Source organism: Aquarana catesbeiana, linkage group LG12 (assembly GCF_042186555.1).
Source record: "Aquarana catesbeiana isolate 2022-GZ linkage group LG12, ASM4218655v1, whole genome shotgun sequence".
Taxonomy (NCBI): Eukaryota; Metazoa; Chordata; class Amphibia; order Anura; family Ranidae; genus Aquarana; species Aquarana catesbeiana.
The window spans coordinates 182,277,801-182,304,780 of NC_133335.1; the positions used below are offsets into that span (position 1 = coordinate 182,277,801).

The window sequence follows — 26,980 nt, forward strand, 5'->3', positions numbered from 1 at the left end:
TATTCTATTCTGCAATGTTTTATTGTTATTATGTTTTATCATGTTTGCTTTTCAGGTATGCAATTTTTTATACTTTACCGTTTACTGTGCTTTATTGTTAACCATTTTTTTGTCTTCAGGTACGCCATTCACAACTTTGAGTGGTTATACCAGAATGATGCCTGCAGGTTTAGGTATCATCTTGGTATCATTCTTTTCAGCCAGCGGTCGGCTTTCATGTAAAAGCAATCCTAGTGGCTAATTAGCCTCTAGACTGCTTTTACAAGCCGTGGGAGGGAATGCCCCCCCCCCCCCACCGTCTTCCGTGTTTTTCTCTGGCTCTCCTGTCTCAACAGGGAACCTGAGAATGCAGCCAGTGATTCAGCCAGCTGACCATAGAGCTGATCAGAGACCAGAGTGGCTCCAAACATCTCTATGGCCTAAGAAACCGGAAGCTACGAGCATTTTATGACTTAGATTTCGCCGGATGTAAATAGCGCCATTGGGAAATTGGGGAAGCATTTTATCACACCGATCTTGGTGTCATCAGATGCTTTGAGGGCAGAGGAGAGATCTAGGGTCTAATAGACCCCAATTTTTTCAAAAAAGAGTACCTGTCACTACCTATTGCTATCATAGGGGATATTTACATTCCCCGAGATAACAATAAAAATGATTAAAAAAAAAAAAAAAAAAAAATGAAAGGAACAGTTTAAAAATAAGATAAAAAAGCAAAAAAATAATAAAGAAAAAAAAAAAAGCACCCCTGTCGCCCCCTGCTCTCTTGCTAAGGCGAACGCAAACAGCGGTCTGTCGTCAAACGTAAACAGCAATTGCACCATGCATGTGAGGTATCGCCGCGAAGGTCAGATCGAGGGCAGTAATTTTTGCAGTAGACCTCCTCTGTAAATCTAAAGTGGTAACCTGTAAAGGCTTTTAAAGGCTTTTAAAAATGCATTTATTTTGTTGCCACTGCACGTTTGTGCGCAATTTTAAAGCATGTCATGTTTGGTATCCATGTACTCGGCCTAAGATCATCTTTTTTATTTCATCAAACATTTGGGCAATATAGTGTGTTTTAGTGCATTAAAATTTAAAAAAAGTGTGTTTTTTCCCCAAAAAATGAGTTTGAAAAATCGCTGCGCAAATACTGTGTGAAAAAAAAAATGAAACACCCACCATTTTAATCTGTAGGGCATTTGCTTTAAAAAAAATATATAATGTTTGGGGGTTCAAAGTAATTTTTTTGCAAAAAAAAATAACTTTTTCATGTAAACAATGAGTGTCAGAAAGGGCTTTGTCTTCAAGTGGTTAGAAGAGTTGGTGATGTGTGACATAAGCTTCTAAATGTTGTGCATAAAATGCCAGGACAGTTCAAAACCCCCCCAAATGACCCCATTTTGGAAAGTAGACACCCCAAGCTATTTGCTGAGAGGCATGTCGAGTCCATGGAATATTTTATATTGCGACACAAGTTGCGGGAAAGAGACAAATTTTTTTTTTTTTTTTTGCACAAAGTTGTCACTAAATGATATATTGCTCAAACATGCCATGGGAATATGTGAAATTACACCCAAAATACATTCTGCTGCTTCTCCTGGAGTACGGGGATACCACATGTGTGAGACTTTTTGGGAGCCTAGCCGCGTACGGGACCCCGAAAACCAAGCACCGTCTTCAGGCTTTCTAAGGGCGTGAATTTTTGATTTCACTCTTCACTGCCTATCACAGTTTCGGAGGCCATGGAAAGCCCAGGTGGCACAAAACCCCCCCAAATGACCCCATTTTGGAAAGTAGACACCCAAAGCTATTTGCTGAGAGGTATAGTGAGTATTTTGCAGACCTCACTTTTTGTCACAAAGTTTTGAAAATTGAAAAAAGAAAAAAAAAAAGTTTTCTCTTGTCTTTCTTCATTTTCAAAAACAAATGAGAGCTGCAAAATACTCACCATTTTGGGGTGCAATTCCACATAGGCCCATGGCCTGTGTGAGCAATATATCATTTAGTGACAACTTTTTGTAAATATATATTTTTTTTTTTTTTTTGTCATTATTCAATCACTTGGGACAAAAAAAATAAATATTCAATGGGTTCAACATGCCTCTCAGCAATTTCCTTGGGGTGTCTACTTTCCAAAATGGGGTCATTTGGGGGGGGTTTGTACTGCCCTGCCATTTTAGCACCTCAAGAAATGACATAGGCAGTCATAAACTAAAAGCTGTGTAAATTCCAGAAAATGTACCCTAGTTTGTAGACGCTATAACTTTTGCGCAAACCAATAAATATATGCTTATTGACATTTTTTTTACCAAAGACATGTGGCCGAATACATTTTGGCCTAAATGTATGACTAAAATTTAGTTTATTGGATTTTTTTTATAACAAAAAGTAGAAAATATCATTTTTTTTCAAAATTTTCGGTCTTTTTCCGTTTATAGCGCAAAAAATAAAAACTGCAGAGGTGATCAAATACCATCAAAAGAAAGCTCTATTTGTGGGAACAAAAGGACGCAAATTCCGTTTGGGTACAGCATTGCATGACCGCGCAATTAGCAGTTAAAGCGACGCAGTGCCAAATTGGAAAAAGACCTCTGGTCCTTAGGCAGCATAATGGTCCGGGGCTCAAGTGGTTAATGACACCCCGCATATCGCAGTACGAACTGTCAATTCGGACAGGAATCGGATCGCATGGGTGTCCTGCATGACTTTGGTCCGAATGCGATGCAAATTCAGCCATACAATCTGTATGGCTAAATTTGCAACGCACAGACATCACATGCGATGTCTGACATCGCAGCAGCGTGAACCCGGCCTAAATGTAGATTAAATAAGTAACTCCGCTTCTGCCAAGGTTTCCGCTTTAGGTATAGTGCTTAACAGAGAAAGTTCAAAGAGAAGCTTCATTCTGTGGGTGATGCTCCAGGACATTATAATAAAAGAACACCTAAATACAATGAAAAAAAAAAATCTTATCCTTTTGTGTAGAAGAGTAACAAAGTAGACCAGCTATGCCGATATAATGTTGAATGCAAACTCCAAAAAACAAAAAACCCCAATACACAAGACTGTAAAGCAGCTTTAGCCACAAACTGCATACAAGTGATACCGACACTTCCCCCAGCTATATGATTCTGAGATCTAAGTCACACTTCTTGAAGGAAGTACCACAAACATGGGCTTGCCCTGGGGATCCTCCCAGCTATAAAATTCTATAGATTTTAATTTTAAACACATAATAATATATAAAACCAGCACAATGTCCTCATTATAAACAAGAAAAAAAAAAAAGTATAAAAAAAAGTCTCTGTAGAGTAATCAGCTGTAACAAAATAACCAACAGTGTGTGGGGGAGTGTTGAAATAAATTGTAATTATAATTAATTCCTCAGAATCTTCATCCCTTCACCACACCCCGTGGGACATCGCTCACTTAAGATTTTTCACTCCAGGTGAAAATCACTCCACAAATAAGCGGTCTTCCTTCTCTGGTCATCGGATCATGGTACGGACTACCTCTTTAGCCTCTAAGGTAATTTCACTAGTATTAGGTCTGTATGGGTTCACACTGTGTTCTATACAGGAATACCAGACTCCAATAGATTTCTACTGGATCCCAAGCTCATCAGCTTTAAACAGTTTTTAATTAAACCCCAAATCCCCCCTTACAAATATAGGATTAAAAACGAGCATGTAAACAGTAGCTTGCCTGCGTGGTTGAGCTCCACGAGGGTAGACAAGCTGAGAGGCTGTGTAGCTTCACCTTCGTGGAGCTCAACCCAGGCATCCCCGCGATCCTTTCATTATTAGGAGCAGTGGAGTGACACCAGGCAGACAAGCTACTGTTTACATGCTCGTTTTTAATCCAATATTTCTAAGTGCAATATGTAAGGGGGGAATTGGGGCTTATATTACCGGTTCCCAACCAGAGGGCGTGCGCCCACTGCAAAGGGTGGGGAAGCAATGCGCCCACTGGCCACGCTCGATCACGTGTAAACACACAAATCCCTGTGCTGTCAGAGGAGTGGAGACATGTCATTTGTTCCTAATAAGTAGGAACAGCGAAATGTCTCCTCTCTTAATCAGTCCTATCCCCATACAGTTAGAACACACTGAGGGAACACACATTTAACCCCTTGATCGCCTACTAGTGTTAACCCCTTCCCTGCCAGTGACATTTGCACAGTAATCAGAGCATTTTTATAACACTGATCGCTGTAGAATTGGTCAATGGTCCCAAAAATGTGTCAAAAGTGTCCGATCTGTCCGTCGCAATACCGCTAAAAATCGCAGATCACCGCCATTACTAGTAAAAAATAATAATAATAAAAATGCCATAAATCTTTCCCATAGTTTGCAGACACTATAACTTTTGCGCAAACCAATCAATATACGCTTATTGCGATTTTTTTTACCAAAAATATTTAGAAGAATATATATTGGCCTAAACTGGATGAAGAGATTTGTTTTTTTGAAAAAAATTGGGGATATTTATTATAGCAAAAAGTAAAAAATATTTTTTGTTTTCAAATTTGTCGCTCTTTTTTTTGTTTATAGTGCAAAAAATAAAAAACGCAGAGGTGATCAAGTACCACCAAAAGAAAGCTCTATTTGTGGAAAAAAAGACGCAAATTTCATTTGGGTACAGCATTGCATGACCATGCAATTGTCAGTTAAAGCGACGCAGTGCCAAATTGTAAAAAGTTTCTGGTCAGGAAGGGGGTAAAATCTTCCGGGGCTGAAGTGGTTAAAAACTGTTTAAAACGGAATTATGCTATGAGAGCGTCTTTATCCTTTGGGCATGATCGCTGATGAGCTTGGGATCCAGTAGCAATCTATTGGAGTCTGGCATTCCAGGACAGAACACAGTGTGAACCCATACAGACCTAATACTGGTGAAGTTACGTTAGAAGCTAAAGAGGTAGTCCGTACCATGATCCGATGACCAGAGGAGGAAGTCCGCTTATTTGTGGAATTTAAGGCTGATTTTCACCTGATTTCTAGTGAGTGTAAAATCTTAAGGGAGCGATGTCCCATGGGGTGTGGTAAAGGGATGAAGATTCTGAGAAATAAATTATAATTACAATTTTTCAACACTCCCCCACGCACTGTTGGTTATTTTGTTACAGCTGGTTACTCTAAAGAGACTTTTTTAATACTTTTTTCTTATTCTTGTTTATAATGAGGACATTGTGCTGATTTTATATATTATGTGTTTAAAATGAATATCTTTCTGGGATTGATACAAGAGTTTATCGCTGCTAATGCCTATATCTCCTAATGACCCGTACACAGGCTCCGAATATCGTACGACAGATCGTACGACTTTTTTCGCTTAATAGTCGCAAGTAGCATAGGTTACTAAAGTCACGAAAATTCTCGTACGACAGGAAAAAAAAAAATCGGAAGTGATGTCATGTGTTGTAATGTATTTGTATTGTATTTTCGGACGACAACTGTACTAACTAAACGAAAATCATATGATCTGGTATCGTACGAGGAAAATTTTCATTCTTGTCCGGTCGAATAATATCAGATGAATTGTTGTGATTGGCTCTCGAAAGCTCTGTACTAACGATCCGATTATCATATGATCGCATCGAAAGTGGTATTTTATGTCCAATTTTCGGATCGTGTGTACGGGCCATTGAAGGGGAGGTCCACCAAATTTTTTTTTTTTTTAAAGTCAGCAGCTACAAATACTGCAGCTGCTGATTTTTAAAATATGGACACCTACCTGTCCAGGGAGCCCGCGATGTCGGCACCCGAAGCCGATCTGTCCCTCGGCCCTCCGATGCTGCAGCCGCCATCTTCGGTAAGGGAATCAGGAAGTGAAGCCTTGCGGCTTCACTTCCTGGTTCCCTACTGCACATGCCCGAGTCAAGCTGCGCAATCCAAAAGGTCCCTGCTGTCTCTGGGACCCGTGTGTCTCCCAGCAGACAGCGGGGGGGATGGGAAGTGGCGTAGCTCCTGCAGGAGTCTATGCCCGGAAGTGGGTGCAAATACCTGTATTATACAGGTATCTGCACCCCCCTCCCCCCTTAAAGGTGCCAAATGTGACATCGGAGGGGGGGGGGGGGGGGTTACGAAAAGTGGAAGTTCCATTTTTGTGTGGCACTCCGCTTTAAGGTGTGTAGACATATTTTTTACTTCCCGATTCACTTAATAGCAGCAGCTGAAAGGTCTGTAACCTGTTCATTTTAACAGATCTATGAGCGCTGATGGAAAGTGGATGTTTGCTGTTTAGTGATTATTTACTTTTACTGTTTTTGGATAGAAAATTCTATACACTATAATTTGCACTCATTCTGAAATATATTTTGTACAAATAATGCTGTGTGGGAAAGTTCAGTAACTAGAGTGTTAAAAAAAAAATCTCTTTTATTTAAATCTAAACTGTTTGGCTTAGAAGGAATGTGTAAGGATGGTCTATTTTTCAGATTTTTCAGCCTCTCTTTTACCAGCTCTCTCCACACCCTTTAGGGCAAGGAGGGGTTTCAACTGTTCTTGTTGGAACATTTTCCCTCATTTACTGTTCTGTTGAGTGAGGGAATCCACAACTGCACAGACAGATAAGTGAAAATTTCTCATAGCGAATTCTTTCATAGAAAACCGTCAAAGGTGACATTCCCTTCATTATGGGAAGATATTCTTTCACTTCTTATGATGCCTTCAGGGGTAGGAAACTATAGGAAATATCCCTAACTGGGACACAGCAATCAAAACCAAACGGCTCTAGTCCTTTCCAACTCTATTCTAAAGTATAAAAAGGGCTTTGTGCATTACCATAAAATCATTTTACTGGAATGAAACACGTGGAAATATACTCTCAAACTTAAGTAAAAACAGGCACAAGACTGAATCCAAGGATCCAAGATTGAAGTCCAGTGCGACGAACAAGTGATGCCCATATGCATGGAGCAAGGCTAACATGTTTCTAGGCCAGAACCCTCTTCATCAGTTCTGCTCTGATGAAGAGGGTTCTGCCCTGGAAACACGTTAGTCTTGCTACAGTGCAATGTTGCCCATCACCTATATAGTGCACTGGACTGTAATCTTGGATCATTGATGTGCCTGTTTTTACTTTGTGAAAATATTTCCACGTTTCATTCCAATAAAATGGTTTAATAGTAATCCCCCAGGGTGCAACCCCTATTTGTGTGTTTTGGAGCTTAGATAAGGATTTCCTGAATTTCTGAAGAGGGCAGCAGAGTGAGTTCATCACCAGATTTCTGACGAAGCACCTGATCTGTAGATTTTGCCTCCGGTTACACCGGTGCGACTTGTCATGCAATTTGACAGTTTCAAATTGCGTGACAAAATGCACCATATTGTCCGCATTGGAAGCGGTCAAACCGGTGCAACTCCAACGTCGCACTGATTTTGAAAGTAGTTTCTGCACTACTTTTTGCAAGTACAGGTGCGACTTGCATAGACATCTGTGCATGAAGTCACACAGATGTCTTCTAAGTGGCACCTGAAATAGCACTGAAATGCTACTTTGAAATCGTGCTACTTCAAGTGAAGTAACACGACTTCAACCTCACAATAAGTGTGACGGGGTGTAAATCGGAAGATTTCTCTCTTTTTTTTCATTTGTGCCATTGACTTTTATGTGTATTTAGGATTAGTGGGCTGGTTACTTCTTTAGTGCTGATATTTATCTTTCATGTGTTTGCCTGTAGTAACTCTTTAGGCCGCCCACAGAAAAGAGATGACAACTGAATCACCCAAACGTTTTTGGCTAAATCTGACAGCTATCTAATTTTTATAACTACTATATATGGCACCAGCATCTTCCAGAGAGTTTTACAAAATAGATACAAACCAATATAATGTTTACAATATCCAATGCATACATTTTCGCAACAAAACCTATATAACAACAATATACAGTACAATAGAAGGGAGCTCAGCATGACAAGCTTACTATCTAAAGATGTACAATTTATGGCCACAAGTTGGTGGACCCTTGACCACCATACCTACACTATGGCTAATAGTGGGACACCCCTCCAAATTATTTCAGGCAAGACAAGCATGTATGTCATGAACAGAAAGATACATAATCAGATTGGTACAACAGTTAGGCTTTAATAGTAAATAACACAGATACAACACTAATGCTGGCCATACGTGGTCGAATTTCAAAATAATTTTCTTTTGAAAATCAGAAAATTTGTGCGTTTTGTGATCCAATGATGCTATCATTGATTTTGAAAATTTGACCAACCAAGCCTTCAATTTCACCTCATGTTGCTACAGTAAAGAATTTTCGTGGCTGGGAATCTGCTTTTCTTTCCAGGAACTTTCTTTCCTTGCACATGCGCATTTCTTTTTCAATTACATTTCTCGCACGATTCTCCCATCATTGATTAGAAAATAGTTTGTTTTTCAAAAAATTTCCAACATGTCCGATTACTCAAATTCGATGGCTGCAGGAAAATCGGCTGCTGCAGCCCACTAATGGTGCGAAATACGAACGAAAATTCTTAGATAAGATTTTCAAAAGAAATTCAAAATTCGACCCATGTATGGCCTGCCTAATAGATATGACCTTTGAAGGAATAGATCCAAAGTCTTCCATTTGATATAGTAAAATAACTTGTCCTACAATAAAATATTTAGCAAATAAATTGAGCATTGAAGTGATCGTAAAGCTTATAATGTATCCCTTGCATTAAGGTAAAAAAATGTTTAGGTGTCAGCATCCCCCCCCACCCTTGTCTTACCTGAGCCCTCATTCGATCCAGCGTTGTGCACATCTGAAGCTTCTTTCTCCCCTCCCTTTGGGGTTTCGCTGGCTTGGCTGGGGCACAGGGAGCTTTTGTCAATCAAAGCCAGTAACGAAGGAGCGGGGCCTGAGTCTCGCTGTCTGTGTCAATGGACGCAGCAGCGAGGCCTGGGTTCGAGCGGCTTCCCATGGGGGCACTGGACCTAGGGGAGGGGACAGGAGCGCTGGCGGGGGACCCAAAAAGAGGAGGTTTACGGATGCTCTGTGCAATTCCATTGCACAGAGCAGGTAAGTAAAGACATTTTTTTGTTTTGTTTTTTTAAATTTACCTTACAATCACTTTAATTTATGTGCGAATTGTATATATAAAAAAAAAAAAACCCTGGGAAAATCTAGGATGGCGGAAGGGTGCTAAGTATGTTGATAGAAGAAATGGGACATAGGGTGTAGAGGGGAGGATATGAGGTGTAGAATGGGAGGGTGGGGAAAGGGTGATAGGTAAAAATACAAATGGTTTACTCCTCCCTATCTGTAAGGGGGCATTCTTCCCACTAACCACCAAATATAAGGGGAATTTTTCCTACCTACCACCAATGGTAAGGGCCATTCTGCCAACTAACCGATATCACAAGCATACTTTCCACTGATCTCTAGTGTAAGGAGCATTCTTCGCACTGATCATCAATGTAAGGATCACTCTTCCCACTGGCCAAGGTAAGGATCATTCTTTTTACTGACAACCTTTGTAAGGAGGCCCTTCTCCAAATGACCACCAATGTAAAGGAATCCTTTTCCCAATGAGCACCAATTTAGAGCCAATGTGCCATGAACTGTGGACAAAGTAATTATTAGCAGGGGTTTCCTAGAAACGTAAAGTTATTTTAGGTGTACTTCTATGTTAAAAAGGTTTAGAAAGGCCGTAACAGTTTGGAGATGGCCAATTTCTGTTCTGGCATGTATGTGCCCCTTTACACAAGTCCCGGTCCATAAAGAGATGGTGTGATGAGTTTGTTGTGGAGGAACTCAAGTGGCTTATACAGAACCCTGACCTCAACCCTAGTGAACACATTTCTTCATTTTCTTTACCATCAGGATTTGCTGTGATCTTCTCCCAGCTCAGCCATAAGTACAATGTGGTACATTCACGATTAAAGGTTTATTCTCCTTTCTATAAAGAAAAGGAACAACTAGCACTGGGTTATCTCACGTATATGATCTCTAAGAGCAACAACAAGCTTTTCCAAAGCATTGATTATTGCTCTGAACTCCTATAAGGCCTAATCAAAACAAGCAATATTCAGATCAGCTGCACTACTTTTAAATATTAGGCTATGCATGCAAGAAATTTGCAAAGTAGCTGCTCACTGCTAGACTGGAATTTATGGACATAAACAGGTGCAGAGAAGTAGCCAAGTATCAATATAAAGGGCCTTGACTCATTCTGCACAGAAAGCCCTTAGTTGTAAGTCCACTACTTTTAAATATCAGATTATGTAAGATAAAGCCTCGTACACACTACTAGTTTTTTTTCCATTCAACCCAGTGGGTTGAACGAAAAACAAAAAACCTGACAGTTCGGGTCGGAGCCGCTGTACTAACAATTCGATGTTAGTACAGCAATCTCCCCTACTGTGCTATTGTGTTGGGGGACGCCCTCCTACCAGAACACTCCTGTAAGTGCTCTCAAGTGCTGATCGGGAGGCGATTGGCAGACCTTTTTTGGTCATGCCCCTTCAACAGAAGCCGGACAAACGTCCGGCTTCCAGTACACACAAGCCGAATGTTGGCCAGTTTCTATTGAACCAGCCAAAGCTGCCCGACATTTGGTCCATGTGTACTAGGCTTAACCCTTAAAAAAATTTACCCGACTAGACAAATGGGTGGAGCTTTTTAGAAAGCAAAATGAGAATATATTCAGAAAGCCCTATTTGTTTATGACAGTGCTGGCTCATACAAGATACAAGAAAAATACATTCCTTATTTGCAATGACAATACAAGATCTTCAGCATCGTGTTATGATGTTGGTATTTGTACTTACAATGACATCATGCTGGCCAAGGACAGGCATCTCCCAAAGTGACTGATTGGTAAAACGATTGAAATAATAAGGACGACTTTCCCTCTTACTCCAGCACTTCTCCCATCCAGCTTGTAAAAGTTCATCTGGGAAAACAAAATATTGATCACCACATATTTACTCTGAATCTGTTCAAGAGGTGCGGCCAACCTCCCAAAGTTTTGATATGAGAAGGGGCAGTTTTATAAAGAATATATACAGGCAAAGGACACACCCCTCCCAAAGTTTTGATATGAGAAGGGACAGTTTTATAAAGAATATATACAGGCAAAGGACACACCCCTACAACAACCTCATTTAAAAAAATCTTGAAGAATTAAGGCCCGGTTCACACTAGTGCAATGCCAGACATTGCATGCGATTTGCACCGCATTGCTTTGCAGATCACATGCAATGTCGGTGCGATGTTAATTCAGCCATAAAAACTGCATGGCTGAAATCGCATTTGCACCAAAATGGTGCAGGACTCTTTTTTTGGTCCACACTGGAATCCGATTGCATAGGTGTTCACACCTATGCGATCCGATTTCTGCACCATTTCACAGTTCGCACTGCGATCTGCGAACCGATATAGGGTGTCATTGACTTTACATTGACAACCCCAGCGGTTCGCAGAGAGCAGTGTGAACCAGTGTGCAATTCAGGTATGATGCAGGAACCGGCACTGAAGCACAGGGTTTCCCGAATCGCAGCAGTGTGAACCGGGCCTAATACGCAAATAATTGGCTAAAGCTGAACCGATCTTAATAAGTGCATAGTTAATCTTTATTGCATAGTTACATTGGTCCAGCTTGGACCAATGTAAGTATGCATTTCTCTACCTTAGAGAATGCTTGGGAAGTTGACAATCACTGTAGTAGTTGGGGCTACTACAGTGATAGCCATGATCTTTTGGGTTCTGTGCTGAGTGGTTGCCCATTGCATACTGACCACAGGGGATTCCCCACCCCTGCCATTTACAGTACGCCTTTAATTTTTTACAATAAATACAAAGTGTTGTCTCAGTGTCACAGGTGCATCAACTACTACAGTGATTGCTACAATGGTACAAGCTGGACCAATGTAATTATGCAATAAACATCATATCTGGAGTTTTAACTCAAAAGGGCTCTTTTTTTTGCCACTACTGCTTCTCCATTATACTGACCTTTAAAATAACAAACATGATCATTTAGAGGGAAGACGAAAGGTTTAGTGCATTAGAACACTTTTTTAGGTTAACGTAGAACTATTCTCTTTAAGCAGAAAAACCACAATAGAATCTCTGCAAAAGAAGAGGTATTCTTATACTAACATTCAACAGCATTCAGGTATTCTTATACTAACATTCCCTGTTGACCCACTACAGCCTCTGTCACAATCTTCAGCATTCGCCACTTCCGAGAGTGTCGTATGCCTGTGCCCCTCCACCCCCACCACACACACACACACAGTATGCTATCATTTCATCCGATGACCCCACATCACTATGTCCTGTATTTACATACAAGGCACCACAAAGTACAATGGGGAACAAAGGCATCCAACAATCCTGGTAGTGTTGAATGCTGAGAAAGGCAGTCATGGTTAAACAAAGCTAAGATAGAAGATACAGGCCACCAGAGAGGTAAGTATAATACCTCTTCTTTCACAGGGAAGTGCTTAAAATTTGATGACAACACTGTCACATTAAATAGTAAATTTTTTATTCAGGTCTATAGATTGGACCAGAAAGAGGGAATCGAAGAAAAAAAAAAGGGTAGACAGAAGGATTTGGTTCCACAAGTGACAATCCCAACAAATGAGCTTGGCGTTATGAGTGCTGAGTTAACTTGTTATTCAGGAGTAAATTAAAATTTTATGAATATGGCTTTTTATGGCATACTCAACCTCAATGAACCATTATGAATAGGAATTTATTTACCTGGCAGGTCAGAGACAGGACGGGGTGGTCGAGGTGAGCTGGAGGTACTTGGAGACAAGCTGACCAAGGCGGCATCCTCTTGTGGACTTCCATGGTTCTCTCGAGCCATGTTGTCAAGATGAGGGTAAACTGGAAATACAAAAGGGTACAATGAAACAGATATGACTAGACCTGTAATATAAAGGCTTAAATGCAAACAGGACATGTGCACAAGAGACAGATATGACCATAATAGAATATAAAGATGCAGTTCTATTTCTATGAGCAACTCTTAAAGTGGAACTTTACCCATAACCATTATTGTTGTTTAACAAAATAACACACACTCCACATTAATAATGATGCTATTAAAATTAGTGTATGCTTTAAAATGCCGCCATTTTGTTGAAGCCCAGTGCAATCACTTCCTTGGAAACTCTCACCCTCTCCTTGGTCTCAAAAACTATATATTACTTTCTTCAATTCAAATACTGTATGTACATTTCCACTCTTGAGTGTATGTCTTGGCTCAGTTAGAGAGGAAGGCTGACAGAAGCTTTACAGTACTGATGTTCACAGGCTGCTCATAAGGGAGAAAAGAGAGAATACCAGGGAGATAAGAAAAGACCACCTTTGCAAGTTTAAAGTGGTTGTAAAGGCAGAAGTTTTTTTTATTTTATTGCATTCTATGCATTAGGAAAAAAAAAGCCTTCTGTGTGCAGCAACCCTCCTCAGCCCCTCTAATTCTTACCTGAGCTCCATCTAGATCTAGCGATGTTGCAGCAGTGTCTTGGCTGCCCGGATCTCCCCTTCTCATTGACTGCAGCGCAGTGCTATTGGCTTCCGCTGCTGTCAAAGTCCCTCAACCAATGAGAAGAGAAAGGCCGCAGGGCTGGGCTAGGGCTCTGTGTCTGAATGGACACACAGAGCTATGACTCGGCTCGGGTACCTCATAGCAAGCTGCTTGCTGTGGGGGCACTCAACAGGAGGGAGGGGCCAGGAGCACCGAAGAGTGATCTGAGAAGAGGAGGATCCAGGCTGCTCTGTGCAAAACCACTACACAGGGTCAGGTAAGTATAACATGTTTGTTATTTTTAACTAAAAAAACCTGAGACTTTACAATCACTTTTCTGTCTCCCTGGCAGCAGAGTTTGTTCTGTCACCTCTCCTGCTTTTCTTTTCTCCCTCCCTAATCTGTGTTCTTTCCGTACAGCTATTCCAGTTGCTTTCTTCCCCCTTCAGCAACAATAAATCTTAAAAGTTGATCAGCCTCTAGTGGCTCTGATTTTAGGCACAGTGATCAAAATAGAGAGCAACTGAGCATGTGGAGAGCAGGGTCTTACTGGATTTTATACAGTTTAGACACTTTTTTTTAAATGTTTCACATAAGCTATACTTGCAAATAGGGACACTTTTACCACCTCCTTACCGGGCCACAGTCAAAAGACATCCTCAGTAGAAGGTGGAATACCGGGGTTATGGCTGTGGCAATATTCCAAAACCTCAATATTGTTTTTTTCAGCTGGCGATTCTCTAACTGCTACAAGATCCTAGCAACGGTCCTCCCGCCGCTTCCCGGTGGTTTTTGGCCTTACCTGGCGGATCAGGAAGGCCAAAAACTGATCCAGCAGTTGTGGCTGCTGGTCACAGAGATGAGCAGAGGAGAGATGGCCTTCGCTCATCTCTACGGTCTAAGAGGACCGGAGTGACATCATGATGGCACTTCTGGTTCTGGCCTAATGTAAACAAGGCCATTTTTTTTTTTTTTTTTTTAAAGATCATTTTTTTTAATCTAATGCTTTACATTGTAGAGGAGAGATGTGGGGTCTTATTGACCCCACATCTTTCCATAAAGAAGACCTGTCACTGCTTATTTCTATCACAAGGAATGTTTACATAGGAATAAAAGTGATCAAAAGTTTCTTTTTAAAAAGTGACTGTGTACAAATAATAAATGTAATAAAATAAATAGTAAAAGTGCAGTGGTGAACGCATACATAGGTAACGCCCACATATCTTAACAGTGTTCAAACCACACGTGAGGTATGGCGAATGTCAAGAGCGAGAGCAATACTTTTATGCACTAGATCTCCTCTGTAACGCTAAACTGGTAACCTGTTGAAAATTTTAAAGTGTCGTCTATGGAGATTTTTAAGTACTGTCATTATACTGCAGCAGGTCGTCGCGATCCCGCGAACCGTCGTAGCTGTACGTCGGCTCCTCTCAGTGGGATAGCAGGCACGCGTGTGCCTCTGCGTTGCGTGGATGCCAATGCTCGTGGCCAGCGGTTGCAGGCACGAGAGGCAGAACAGGGACGTGTGTGTGTGTAAACACACAAATCCCTGTTCTGTGAGGAGAGAAGAGGCAGACTGTGATTTCCTAATAGCTAGGAACAACGATGTGTCATCTCCTATAGTCAGTCTCTCTCCCCCCCCCCCCCCCCTTAGAACACACACATAGGGAACACAGTTAACCCCTTGATCGCCCCCTAGTGTTAACCCCTTCCCTGCCAGTGTCATTTACACAATAGTGCATTTTTATAGCTCTAAACGCTGTATAAATAACAATGGTCCCAAAATAGTGTCAAAAGTGTGCGATAAAAATCACTGATCGCTGCCATTACTAATTAAAAAGAAAAATGAATAATAAAAACGCCATAAATCTATCCCCTATTTTGTAGACGCTATAACTTTTGTGCAAACCAATCAACATACGCTTATTGCGATTTTTTTTACCAAAAATATATAGAAGAATACATATTGGCCTAAACTGAGAAAGAAATTTTTTTTTTTATATATTTTTTGGGGATATTTATTATAGCAAAAAGTAAAAAATATTGCTTTTTTTTCAAAATTGTCGCTCTTTTTTTTGTTTAAAGCGCAAAAAATAAAAACTGCAGAGGTGATCAGAAAGCTCTATTTGTGGGAAAAAAAGGACATCAATTTTGTTTGGTTGCAACGTAGCACGACTACGCAATTGTCAGTTAAAGCGAAGCAAGTGCCGTATCGCAAAAAAGGTGCTCTGGTGAGGAAGGGGGTAAATCCTTCCGGGGCTGAAGTGGTTAAAGTGTATTTTTTCCCAAAAAAATTGCATTTGAAAAATTGCTGCACAAATACCGTGCGACATAAAAAATTGCAATGACCGCTATTTTAATCTCTAGGTCCTCTGCTAACAAAAAGATATAAATGTCTGTGGGTTCTAAGTAATTTTCTAGCAAAAAAAAAAAAAAAAAAAAACAACAGATTTTTACATGTAGCAGCAAAGTGTCAGAATTGGCATATAATATATTATATATATATATATATAGTTTAAGTTGCCAGGCATACTGTTTTCACATGTAAAGGCTTTACAGCAATATATAATTTGCAGAAAACATGTACTTTAATTAAAAGGTACGCCTACCTTTTGTTAAGTAGAGCATTCTCTAATTATGTACTACAAACATCAATCAGATATCACTCCTTATTTATCATGCTGCTGTAACACACTCTCAGAAGATGAAAGTCATATTTTATGAGTAATGTGTGACAATTTAAATAAATTAGCTGCTTTACTGAACATCGCTTTAGGGTTGTTCTTTCTTCAATTTTTTTATATCTCATAAATAACAACATTTAAGTGTTCTAAGTTAATGTAGTCATGGAGTCCAGATTTTGTTCTCACAAACCTGTGTGAAAATCTAAGCATACGTATGCAAAGTTGAAAAGAAATAAACTTGATGCACACATCAAATAAAAAGTTAACTGAGCAGGTTGTGGGTTGTAAATGTGCAGCTTATTTGCTAAAGGACACTAAGCAGGCAGTCAAAAAAAGGTGGAGAAAACTATATTGACAATATGCACTAACCTATGGCAACCTAACAATTTTTTTTACTTATATGGCAAACATGAGTTGGTCTGTTTGGTTTCTATAGGTTTCTGCACACTCCTTTTCTTTAAAAATAAGCCTGTATGTTGGGTATAGATGGTTCGTTTTTGGCCAGACTGGATATAAATATCAAGTCTATCTGAGCAGCAGACCACCAACTACTTTCAGAATAGGAATATCGATCAGCCTTGCAATCTGGGGCCAATCATTATCACCCCCAAATTCCCTTGCACAGCACATGAAACTAGACCTCTTTCGTGAAACTGGTCAGAAAGACCTCTTCCAACCATCAGCTTACTATGTGTTCAACCAACATCCCCAGACATTGTCTTCCTAAATGAAAGCGTAAAAGTGATCACAATTTCCTTTATTATGAAAATAACGAATGCAACAATCTCTAGGATGGATGAAAAATTGTGTGCAATATGCATTTAAATGGTACCAGACATAAAAAAAGGTAATATTTGAAGAAGAATTAGGGAATGAGGGATCCGATTCCAAATAAGCTATGGGGATGGGTTCTGTATAATCTGGTATAAAATAAATAACATGGAACAGGCTGATTAAAGTGGAAGTCCATGCTAAAACTAAAATCTCTGCATCTATAGAAGCCCAAGATCTAACACTTACCTATCTCGCCCTGTATAGAAGAAAAATCAGTATACATACCTTTTCTGAAGCTGATCCGACCCGATCCCACGCTGAGCTGTCAGCCGTGGCTTCTTTGTGGAGGAGGGTGCAGAGGACACGTCTGACAACAGAAGCCTCATAGTAACTCTATGGGTGACATCACTTCCCATTCATTTCAAAGCCGTTGTCGGCTATGTCCTCTGCAGAGCTTCCACTGCTGGAGATCGAGTCGGATTAGGTTCAGAAAAGGTATGTATACTAATTTTTTCATTAAAGGGCTAGATAGGTTAGTGTTAGATCGTGGGTGTCTATAGATGCAGGGATTCTAGTTTTAGCATGGACTTCCACTTTAAGGTTTGCCATACACATTACAATCTGACTAGAGCTGCACAATTAATCGTTAAAAAAACGTGATCTCGATTCAACCCCCCTGACTATCTCTATTGCAGAGTTTGCTGATTCTTTCATATAACAAGTGGAGAGACTTATCTGCTCACTCAGCTGTCAAAAGAAAACATCTGAGCAGTCTGCCAAGTGTAAATGCAGGAAGTTTAACCACTTTAAGTCTAAATCATTTTCTGACACTTGTTTCTTAAGTTAAAATCAATATTTTTTGCTAGAAAATTACTTGGAACCCCCAAACATTATATATATTTTAGCAGAGACCCTAGGGAATAAAATGTCAATTGCTGCAATATTTTATGTGAATTTTTTGGGAAAAAAATACACTTCATTGAATTAAAAAAAAACACAAAAAAAAAAACACAATTTTTTTTGTTTTAATGTGAAAGATGATGTTGATGTGATGCCACAAAAATCGTGATCTATCTTCTAAGCAAAAAAAATTGTGATTTTCATTTCAGCCAGAATCGTGCAGCTCTAAATCTGACCGTACAATTTCTGCACAAACAACTTCAGATCTATCAAAACTATGTACTATTAGGGCCTACCTAACCTATCAACTTGTATCCAATCAGGCAGGACCTTGCACTACATATTTCTTGGCAGATCTAAGGCTGGGTTCACACTAGTGCGAATTGGATGCGGAGGTTTCTTCACATCCAATTCGCACAGCAGGAGATTGTGACCGTCTATGGATCCGGTTCACATATCTCCACAACGGTTTCGGTGCGATTTGCACAGGAGCCCTGTGCGTCTTTGGTCCGTTTCAGGTCCGAATTCAGCCAAAATTTCAGGCTGAAATCGGACCTGAAACGACGAACGAGGACACACTGGACTCTGCTGTGAGCCGCTGCATGCTCATATGTGAACCCAGCCTAAAGGAGATTGTACAACCAGATTGTAACATGCATGGTGAGCTTAAAACATAGTTCAATATTATATTTTTTTTGTAGGTTTATTCATACAGATCTCTACACCAGAGATAAATGAGGGACATCTGAGGAGATACTAGGGACTCTCCAAATGAGAGATGGTTGGAAGCAATGATAATACTTGGCATGGGATATGACCTTGTATTGTATAAGAATTAACATATCACATGATTGTTCAATAATGCTTCAGATATGTCCAATGTTTGTGATCTAAAGTTTGCTAAAAACCCTCATACCATGCATTCAAATATTTACTGGTTAGAAACCTAATTTAATGGCTCACCTTCTCTTTTCAAATTATGCAACAGAGTGCAAATTAAAGTAAGGCCCCTTTTACACGATAAGCCCACTTGGATCCGCCTGTCCGTTTTTAAAGCGGATTTGAGCGGGTCACCCATTGACTCCTATGGGCAGACAGGTGTCAGCGGAGATGTGTCTGCTGACACCCGTCTTCCAGCCTATCCGTTCAAGACAGACGTATGGTGACAAACTTTCTGAGATGAGAGACACCTCCAGCATTGAATATTTTTATATTCACACAATGAGGTATATTTCAAGCAATGAGTGTGAATGCCTTAGTATTACGCAACAGTCACAAATGATACCCATAATGTTTGTAAGCGAAGTATTGGAAATTTTTTTTTTTTAAATAATACTTACCTAGGTGGATGCAGCATCAGTCCGATGCTGCATCTGTCCCCCGCCGGCTCTAAGACTGAGAACTGAGCAATCAAAGACTGCTAATTGCTCGGTTCTCCGTGCTCCATCAGCAGAAAGCCCTGGACTGTCAGTCTTCTGCCCTCTGCGCTAACTGGAGCGCTCAAGTGTAAACCTATCCTAAATGCAATGGAAGGTAATATAAATCCAGCCTGAAACCCACTGGGCATTTCTCACCTCTACTTCAAAATTAGAATTTACAAATAACCAGTGCAATAACCAGACGTACAGATATAAAGTTTAATGCAATATAAATAAATAATTCTTCAGTTAATTAGTACATTTATTCAAACAGATTTCTAAACCATTGCTATAAGAGGGACATCTGAGGCGCAATGAGGAACAATCTCTCCAAACGAGGGACATCTGAGGAGGAATGAGGGATAGTCTCTCCAAATGGGGGATATCTGAGATGGAACAAGGGAGTCTTTCCAAACGAGGGACATCTGAGAAAGAGTGGGGAACACAAGAGACATCTAAGGAAGAATCAGGGACAGTCTCTCCAATTTAGGGGCATCTGAAGATGAATGAGGGACATGAGAGAGATGTGAGACCAATTTAAAGAACTAGGCTGCAAGTTGAAGGAAAGGACCGCCAAGGTGATATACTCTGAAATATTGCCTGTGCCATGCGAAACACAGGAAAGGCAGGGGGTGATTAGAGAGCTGAATGCATGGCTAAAGACCTGGTGTAAGGAGGAGGGATTTGGGTTTTTAGAGCACTGGGCTGACTTTTCATTGGGGTGCAACCTATATGTACAGATGGTTTGCATCTGAATGGAAGGGGGTCTACTGTGCTGGGGGAGAGGTTTATGGGAAGGCTGGAAGAGCATTTAAACTAGGATTGTGGGGGGAGGGTGAATTAGATTATAATGGGGCAGACAGGGGTCAGCCCCTATTGGTGGGTGGAATCAGGAAAGATAGGGGAGGGCTATGGCAGATGCATAGTTGCCAATAGTCCCAAATTTCCCAGGACATACCCGGGATTTAGACCCTTTTCCCGATTTTAGTGTTTCCCAGGAAATCCCTTTTCTCCCGATTTTTTTTTGCCGCCGGCGGAGATAGTGTCTCCGTCGGCCGCCATTTTCCAGAAGACCAGACGGGTTAGAAACAAGGCTACAGTGGAAATGGAGCTGCGGCGCCGCCCCCCGGTGATTGGAGCAGTGTTGTACTAGGTCCAGGCTCCGCCTGTGTCGGGCCTCCTCCCTCTCAGTCTCTGTCCACCATCTTAGTGTCTCCCGGTCCCGGCTTACTAATCAGGCCGATTCCCGGTGCCGGGTACAGTGTGTGGGCTCGGTGCCCGGACCTGTGAAGGGTGAGTAGAGGCCGCGCTCACCCTGGGCCGATGTATGGGAAGGAGACGGGCAGTATGCTGGAGGCTCCCTGCATAGACATGGATGTGCCCCGGGCTCAGCATTGTACAGCACATCGTATACCGGACATGTGTGCCCAGACTGCGAGCAACACTGCACCGGGAGAATGAATGGGGGGCCCACCTCATCACACTGCATGTGTGTACTACGCCCCCCACTGCCAGGGACCGCTACACTGACCTACCCTCTGTCATAGAGGGACCCCTACACTCCACACTGACCTACCCCGTCATAGAGAGACCTCTACACTGACCTACCCTCTGTCATAGAGGGACCCCTACACTCCACACTGACCAACCCCGTCATAGAGAGACCTCTACACTCCACACTGACCTACCCCGTCAGAGAGACCTCTACACTCCACACTGACCTACCCCCTGTCATAGAGGGACCCCTACACTCCACACTGACCTACCCCCTGTCATAGAGGGACCCCTACACTGCAACACTGCATACTGACCGACCTGAGATGTAAGGAAGCACTCCGCTGGGGACACCTGAAATGTAAGCATGGACTCTACTGGGGACACCTGATCTGGTGGCAAGCGACATGACAAGTGACACACTCGGGGCTCCCACTGATTCTGCATTATGGTGAGTTGAACTATTTAAGTTTATAATACAATGTAATAATAATAATAATAATAATAATAATAATAATAATAATAATAATGCGCTTCAAATCATCCTGACACAATAACAACCATGTTGCTGGGATGATTGAAGCTTTAACACCAGGTGCTTGAAGTAATTTCAATTGTGGTGTATGATCTGAGCCTGCTGTCCCTCCATCCCTTTCTTTCTCCCTCCATCCCTCGTTCATCTCAGACTCTAACTACATCCCCTTCGAGCCACGCCCATTTAAGCCACGCCCACTATTTCATGTAAAGCACGCCCATTTTTCGGTGCGGGCCGCATCTTTGTTTTTTCCTATGCCACGCCTACTAATGCATGACCCGCCCCCTAATTATAATGTGACTCCGCCTACAGACAAAAAAGTGTCCCTAAAATTTTTTTTACAATGTTGGCAACTATGCAGATGATATGAAGGTTCCTATGTTGCAATCAACTATTAGAAATGGTACTATTTGTACTAAAACAAAAGAAATATGCAACATATGTTTAGAAATCTGACAATTAATTAAAGTGTTTGTTCACCAATGTCAGAAGCAAAGCAAAATAGGCGAGTTGGAAGCTCTGGTGCACGAGAACTATGATCTAATTGATATTGCTGAATCTTGGCTTCATTCTTCTCATGACTGGGCTATTAATATTCCTGGCTATGCTCTTTCAAAAAGACAGGGTAAAATGGAGGGGGGTAGTGCCTGTCTCTATATGAGAAGTAACCTCAAAGACAGTGTGAAAGAGGACCTAGCTGATGGAGAGTGTGATGAGTCTGAAGCATTATGGGTGGAACTGTACATGGGTGTGCATACTACAAAGGTTATCATTGGAGTTTGTTATAGACCTCCCAGTGTTAGTGAGGAGGTGGAGACTAAGCTCCTTGCACAGATGGAAAGAGCTGCAAGGGCTGGGATAGTGATAATAATGGGGGATTTTAACTACCCGGAAATTGACTGGAGTAAATTTATCAACCTATTACAAGACAAATTTACGGTCCAGTTTATTGAGGTCCCGACTAGGAATGACGATCTGCTGGACCTGGTAATCTCAAACCATGCAGAGCTTATTACCAATATTCATATAAAAGAACAGCTGGGTAACAGTGACCATAACATGATCTCATTTAATGTTAGCTGTAAGCAACAAAAACATACAAGTAAGATAAAAACATAATAACTTTAAGTGAGGAAATTTTCCAAGGATTAGGGCTGCTCTCCAGGACTTAGACTGTGAGGGAATATTGGCAACAATGGACACAGAACAGAAATGGGAACTCTTCAAAGTGACTATATGTAAACTCACTGCAAAGTATATTCCCATGGGCACTACCTTTAAAAGACTAAAAATAAAACCTACGTGGCTTACGACCAAAGTTAAAATGGCTATAAATAATAAAAAGAGAGCTTAAAAAAAAATATAAAAATGAAGGAACGCTATTATTGTTTAAATGTTACAAAGAATATAACAGAATATGTAAAAAGGAAATCAAGGACGCAAAAGTTCCAAACGAACGACAGATTGCAAGAGATAGTAGGACAAACCCCAAAAAATTCTTCAATTATATTAATAGTAAAAGGTCAGGTCTGAGCATGTAGGCCCTTCACAAAATAATCTAGAGTGGGTGACTAGGGACACAGAGAGGGCAAGTTTATAAAAGACTTTCTTCAGCTCTGTGTATACAAAGAAGCATGGGGGAGCTCATGTCCCTAATGGGGGTGGTAGTGATACAACCCCAAATGATCCACAATGGCTCAAAAGTGATATGGTCCAGAAATATTTAGACAAAATAAAGGTGGATAAAACACCTGGACCAGATGGTATCCACCCACAAGAATTGGAGGATGTCTCCAACTTACAAGCCGACCTCAATGAGCTGTCTAATTGGGCAACTAATTGGCAAATTAGGTTTTATGTTGATAAATGTAAAGTTATGCACTTGGGGGTGAAGAATATGCATGCATCATACATAATGGGGGGGGGGGTACAACTGGGGGAATCAATGGTGGAGAATGATCTGGGGGTTTTGATAGATCATAAGCTCAATAATAACATGCAATGCCAAGCTGCGGTTTCCAAATCGAGCAAAGTCCTTTCTTGTATTAAGAGAGGTATGGGCTCCAGAGAGAGATATGATTTTGCCCCTGTAGAAATCATTATTAAGACCTCATCTGGAAAATTAAGTTCAGTTTTGGGCACCAGTTCTCAAAAAGGATATCGGTGAACTGGAGAATAAGCAGAGATGGGCTACCAAACTGATAGAAGGCATGGAGGAGCTCAGCTATGAGGAAAGATTAGAGGAACTGAATCTATTCCCTCTTAAGAGGAGATTAAGGGGGTATATGATCAATATGTACAAATACATAAGTGGTCCATATATAGTGAACTTGGTGTTGCGTTATTCACTTTAAGGTTATCACAGAGGACAAGGGGACAATCTTTACATCTAGAGGAAAAAAGATTTAATCTCCAAATACACAAAGGTTTCTTCACAGTAAGAGCTGTGAAAATGTGGAATAGACTCCCTCCAGAGGTGGTTGGTGAAAGCTCAGTAGATTGCATTAAACACTTCAATACAGGGCACTTAAACACCTGCCCAGACCAATTTTCATCTTTCAGCGGTCTCACATTTTGAATGACAATTGTGTGGTCATGTGACGCTGTACCAAAACAAACTTTTTATCCTTTTTTTTTCACACAAATAGAGCTTTCTTTTGGTGGCATTTGATCACCTCTGGGGTTTTCATTTTTTGCGTTACAAATAAAAAAAGAATGAAAATTTTGAAAAAAAAAAAGTTTGTCTTCGTTTCTGTTACAAAACTTTGTAAATAAGTACGTTTTCTCCTTCACTGATGGGCACTGATGAGGCAGTACTGATTGACACTGATGAGGTGGCACTTATATGCAGCACTGATAGGCGGCAGTGATAAGTAGCACTGATGGGCACTCATAGGTGGCACTGGAGGGCATGTATAGGCGGCACTGATCAGAGGCGCTGGCAGGCATCACCATCCCTAATGGGCAATGATTGCCATCCCTGGTGGGCTTACCTGGTGGTCCTGGGTGGGCATCCATTGTGGTCCTGGGTGGGCATCCTCGGGGGGGGGGGGGGGTCAGCTGCACTGATAATCAGTGCAGACCCCCTCCCATCCGGAGAGCAGCCGGTTGACTCTCCTCTACTCACGTCTGTCAGCGCGACTAGAGGAAAAGCCAATACACAGCTTTTCCTAGTTACACTCCATCAGAGGCTCTTTACCTAGAGCGGAGATGCGGTGTGTCAGACTGACACACCATCAATCGCTGCATGCCCCCGCGAGCATACGATTGTGGCTTATCCTGCTGGATGTCATATGACGCCCAGTCAGGATAACCAAACCACTTTCTAGCTGTCATTCTGCTATAGGCCGGACAGGAAGTGGTTAAAAAAGGTCTGGATTCTTTCCTAAGGCCCCTTTCACACTGGGGCGGTAGGGGGCGTCGGCGGTAAAACAGCGCTATTTTTAGCGCTGTTTTACCGCGGTATTCGGTATTTTTTTTTTTAATGGAACTAAATGGACTTGTGTCTTTTTTCAACCTATGTGAGGAGGAATAAAGGAAGACTAAAAATGAGGGACGTCTGAGGAGGAATGAAGGTTATGTCTCTCCAAATGAGGGACATCTGAGGAGAAACAAGAGACAGTCTTTCCAAATAAAGGACATCTAAGGAGGAATGAGGGACAGTTTCTCCAAATGGGGGACATCTGAGGTAGAACAAAAAAAGTCTCTCCAAATGAGGGACATGCGAGGAAGAATGGGGAACAAGAGACACGTCTAAAGAAGACTGAGGGACATCTAAGGAGGAACGAAGGACAGCCTCTCCAAATGAGGGACATCTGAGGTAAAACAATGAAGGGACCCTCCAAATGAGGCACATCTGTGAAAAAAAAAAAAAAAAAAAAAAAGGGGGGGGGAGAGTCGCTCCAAATGAGGGACATCTGGAGGAAGAATGGGGAACACAAGAGATATCTAAAGAAGAATGAGGGACATCTGAGGAGGAATGAGGGACAGTCTCTACCAATAAGGGACAGCTGAGAAGGAATGAGGGACAAGGGGACATCTGAATGAGGCACAGTCTCTCCAAATGAGGGACATGCGAGGAGGAACAAGGGACTGTCTCTCCAAATGAAGGACATCTGAAGAGTAATGTGGGACACAAGGGACATTTGAGGCACAAGGGACAGTCTCTCCAAATGAGGGACATGTGAGGAGGAACAAAGGTACAGTTTTTCTAAATAATCACATGTCTGACAAAGGGATTATGCGTGGCTCCAAAACATTGCACTACACCATTTTGTGATGTGATCTTTCTTGAATAAAAACCGTTTAGACCAAATTGATGATCCTTGATGTGCTGGCGAATATCTACTTATCTCTAAATAAGGGACAACTGAAGTGAAACAAGGGACAGTCTCTCCAAATGAAGGACATTTGATGAGTAATGTGGGACACAAGAGCCATCTGAGGAGGAATTAGGGACATGTCTCACCAAATGAGGGACATGTGAGGAGAAACAAGGTACAGTCTTCTCCATATGAGGGACATGGAGGAACAAAAGACATGGAGGAGTAATAAGGTACATCTGAGGTGCAATGAGGGATGTTTTGCCAAATGAGGGACATCTGAGGTGAAACAAGGGAAAGCCTCTCCAAATGAAGATCGGAAAAATAACGACAGTCTCTCCAAATGAAGGACTTTTGAGAAGAAATTAGGGAGTCTCTCCAAATGAGGGCCATCTGAGAAAGGCACGAGGGACAGTCTCTCATAAAATGCAGGACATCTGAGGAAAAGCGAGAGACAGTCTCTCCAAATGAGGGACAGACGCTCTATAGTGGGAAGTCTGAGAAAGAAATGAGGAACCATATCTCGAAATGAGTGACAGTCAGAAACAATGATATAACTTTGTACGTGATGTGACCTTGTATGACATAAGAATTATCATATGACAGGCTTATTCATTAATAATGCATAGACTATTTCCATTTTTATTATTTGGAGAGGTTTGTGGTCTACACTATACATGCAAATGTTTTACTGATCAGCAGCCCGATTCAGTGGCTCTGCCTCTGATTTCAAATGATGCAACTGAGTGTAATCCATAGTAGGAGGAAGGGATGGAGGTGTGTGGAGAGTAATTCATAGTGATGAAGTATAAGGACAGGACGGTGACTGAGATGTGTGAGAGAATTTGTAATTAGGCGGGCTCCATGACGGTCGGGCACATATTCATAATAATAAATGGGGCTCCAGCCATACAGGCACAGACCACTCCTCCATGCACACAATGCTGCGTATATCGACAAACGCGGTGGCCACCACCAGCAGGAGCATCTCAGTGATCGCCTCACGGCGCCCCGTCTTCCCGCCTAAACCGTGAGGTGATCACAGAGATGTAAACAGGCGGCCATGGCGCTCTATAGGTGCCCGACCGGGTCTATGGTGTAAGTAAGCGCACCCCCATCGCTCCACAAAACCAAAGCACAGACAGCCATGGCCGCCTGTGAAGCCGCACACGCCGCCCCAAGCTGGACATATTTTGTTGATTCGTCTTTTATTGTAATTGGGATTATTCTCCGCTTCCCTCACATTTTGGCGCGCTCAGGCAGCCAGCCGCCTTTTTCTGATCGTGCTCGCGCCACATTGAGCGCGCTCCCCGGGCGGTTCCAAGATGGCGCTGAGGGCTGCGCTGGCGGCTCGGAGGGGGGAGGGAGCTTTGCGGTGATTTTTCGGGGGT

General features: G+C 41.6%; 1 protein-coding gene across 1 annotated transcript in view; it reads right to left on the bottom strand.

The window, feature by feature from the left end:
* PCIF1 (phosphorylated CTD interacting factor 1) overlaps positions 1–26,980 on the bottom strand; it is a 91,266-nt gene that overhangs the window by 64,056 nt on the left and 230 nt on the right. Inside the window, exons 2-3 of the mRNA XM_073606267.1 lie at positions 12,691–12,819; positions 10,749–10,873 (exon numbers count right to left, since the gene is read on the bottom strand). Of these exons, the coding sequence (XP_073462368.1) occupies positions 10,749–10,873; positions 12,691–12,799 (234 nt within the window). The 5' untranslated portion in view covers positions 12,800–12,819. The remainder of the gene's footprint in view (positions 1–10,748; positions 10,874–12,690; positions 12,820–26,980) is intronic.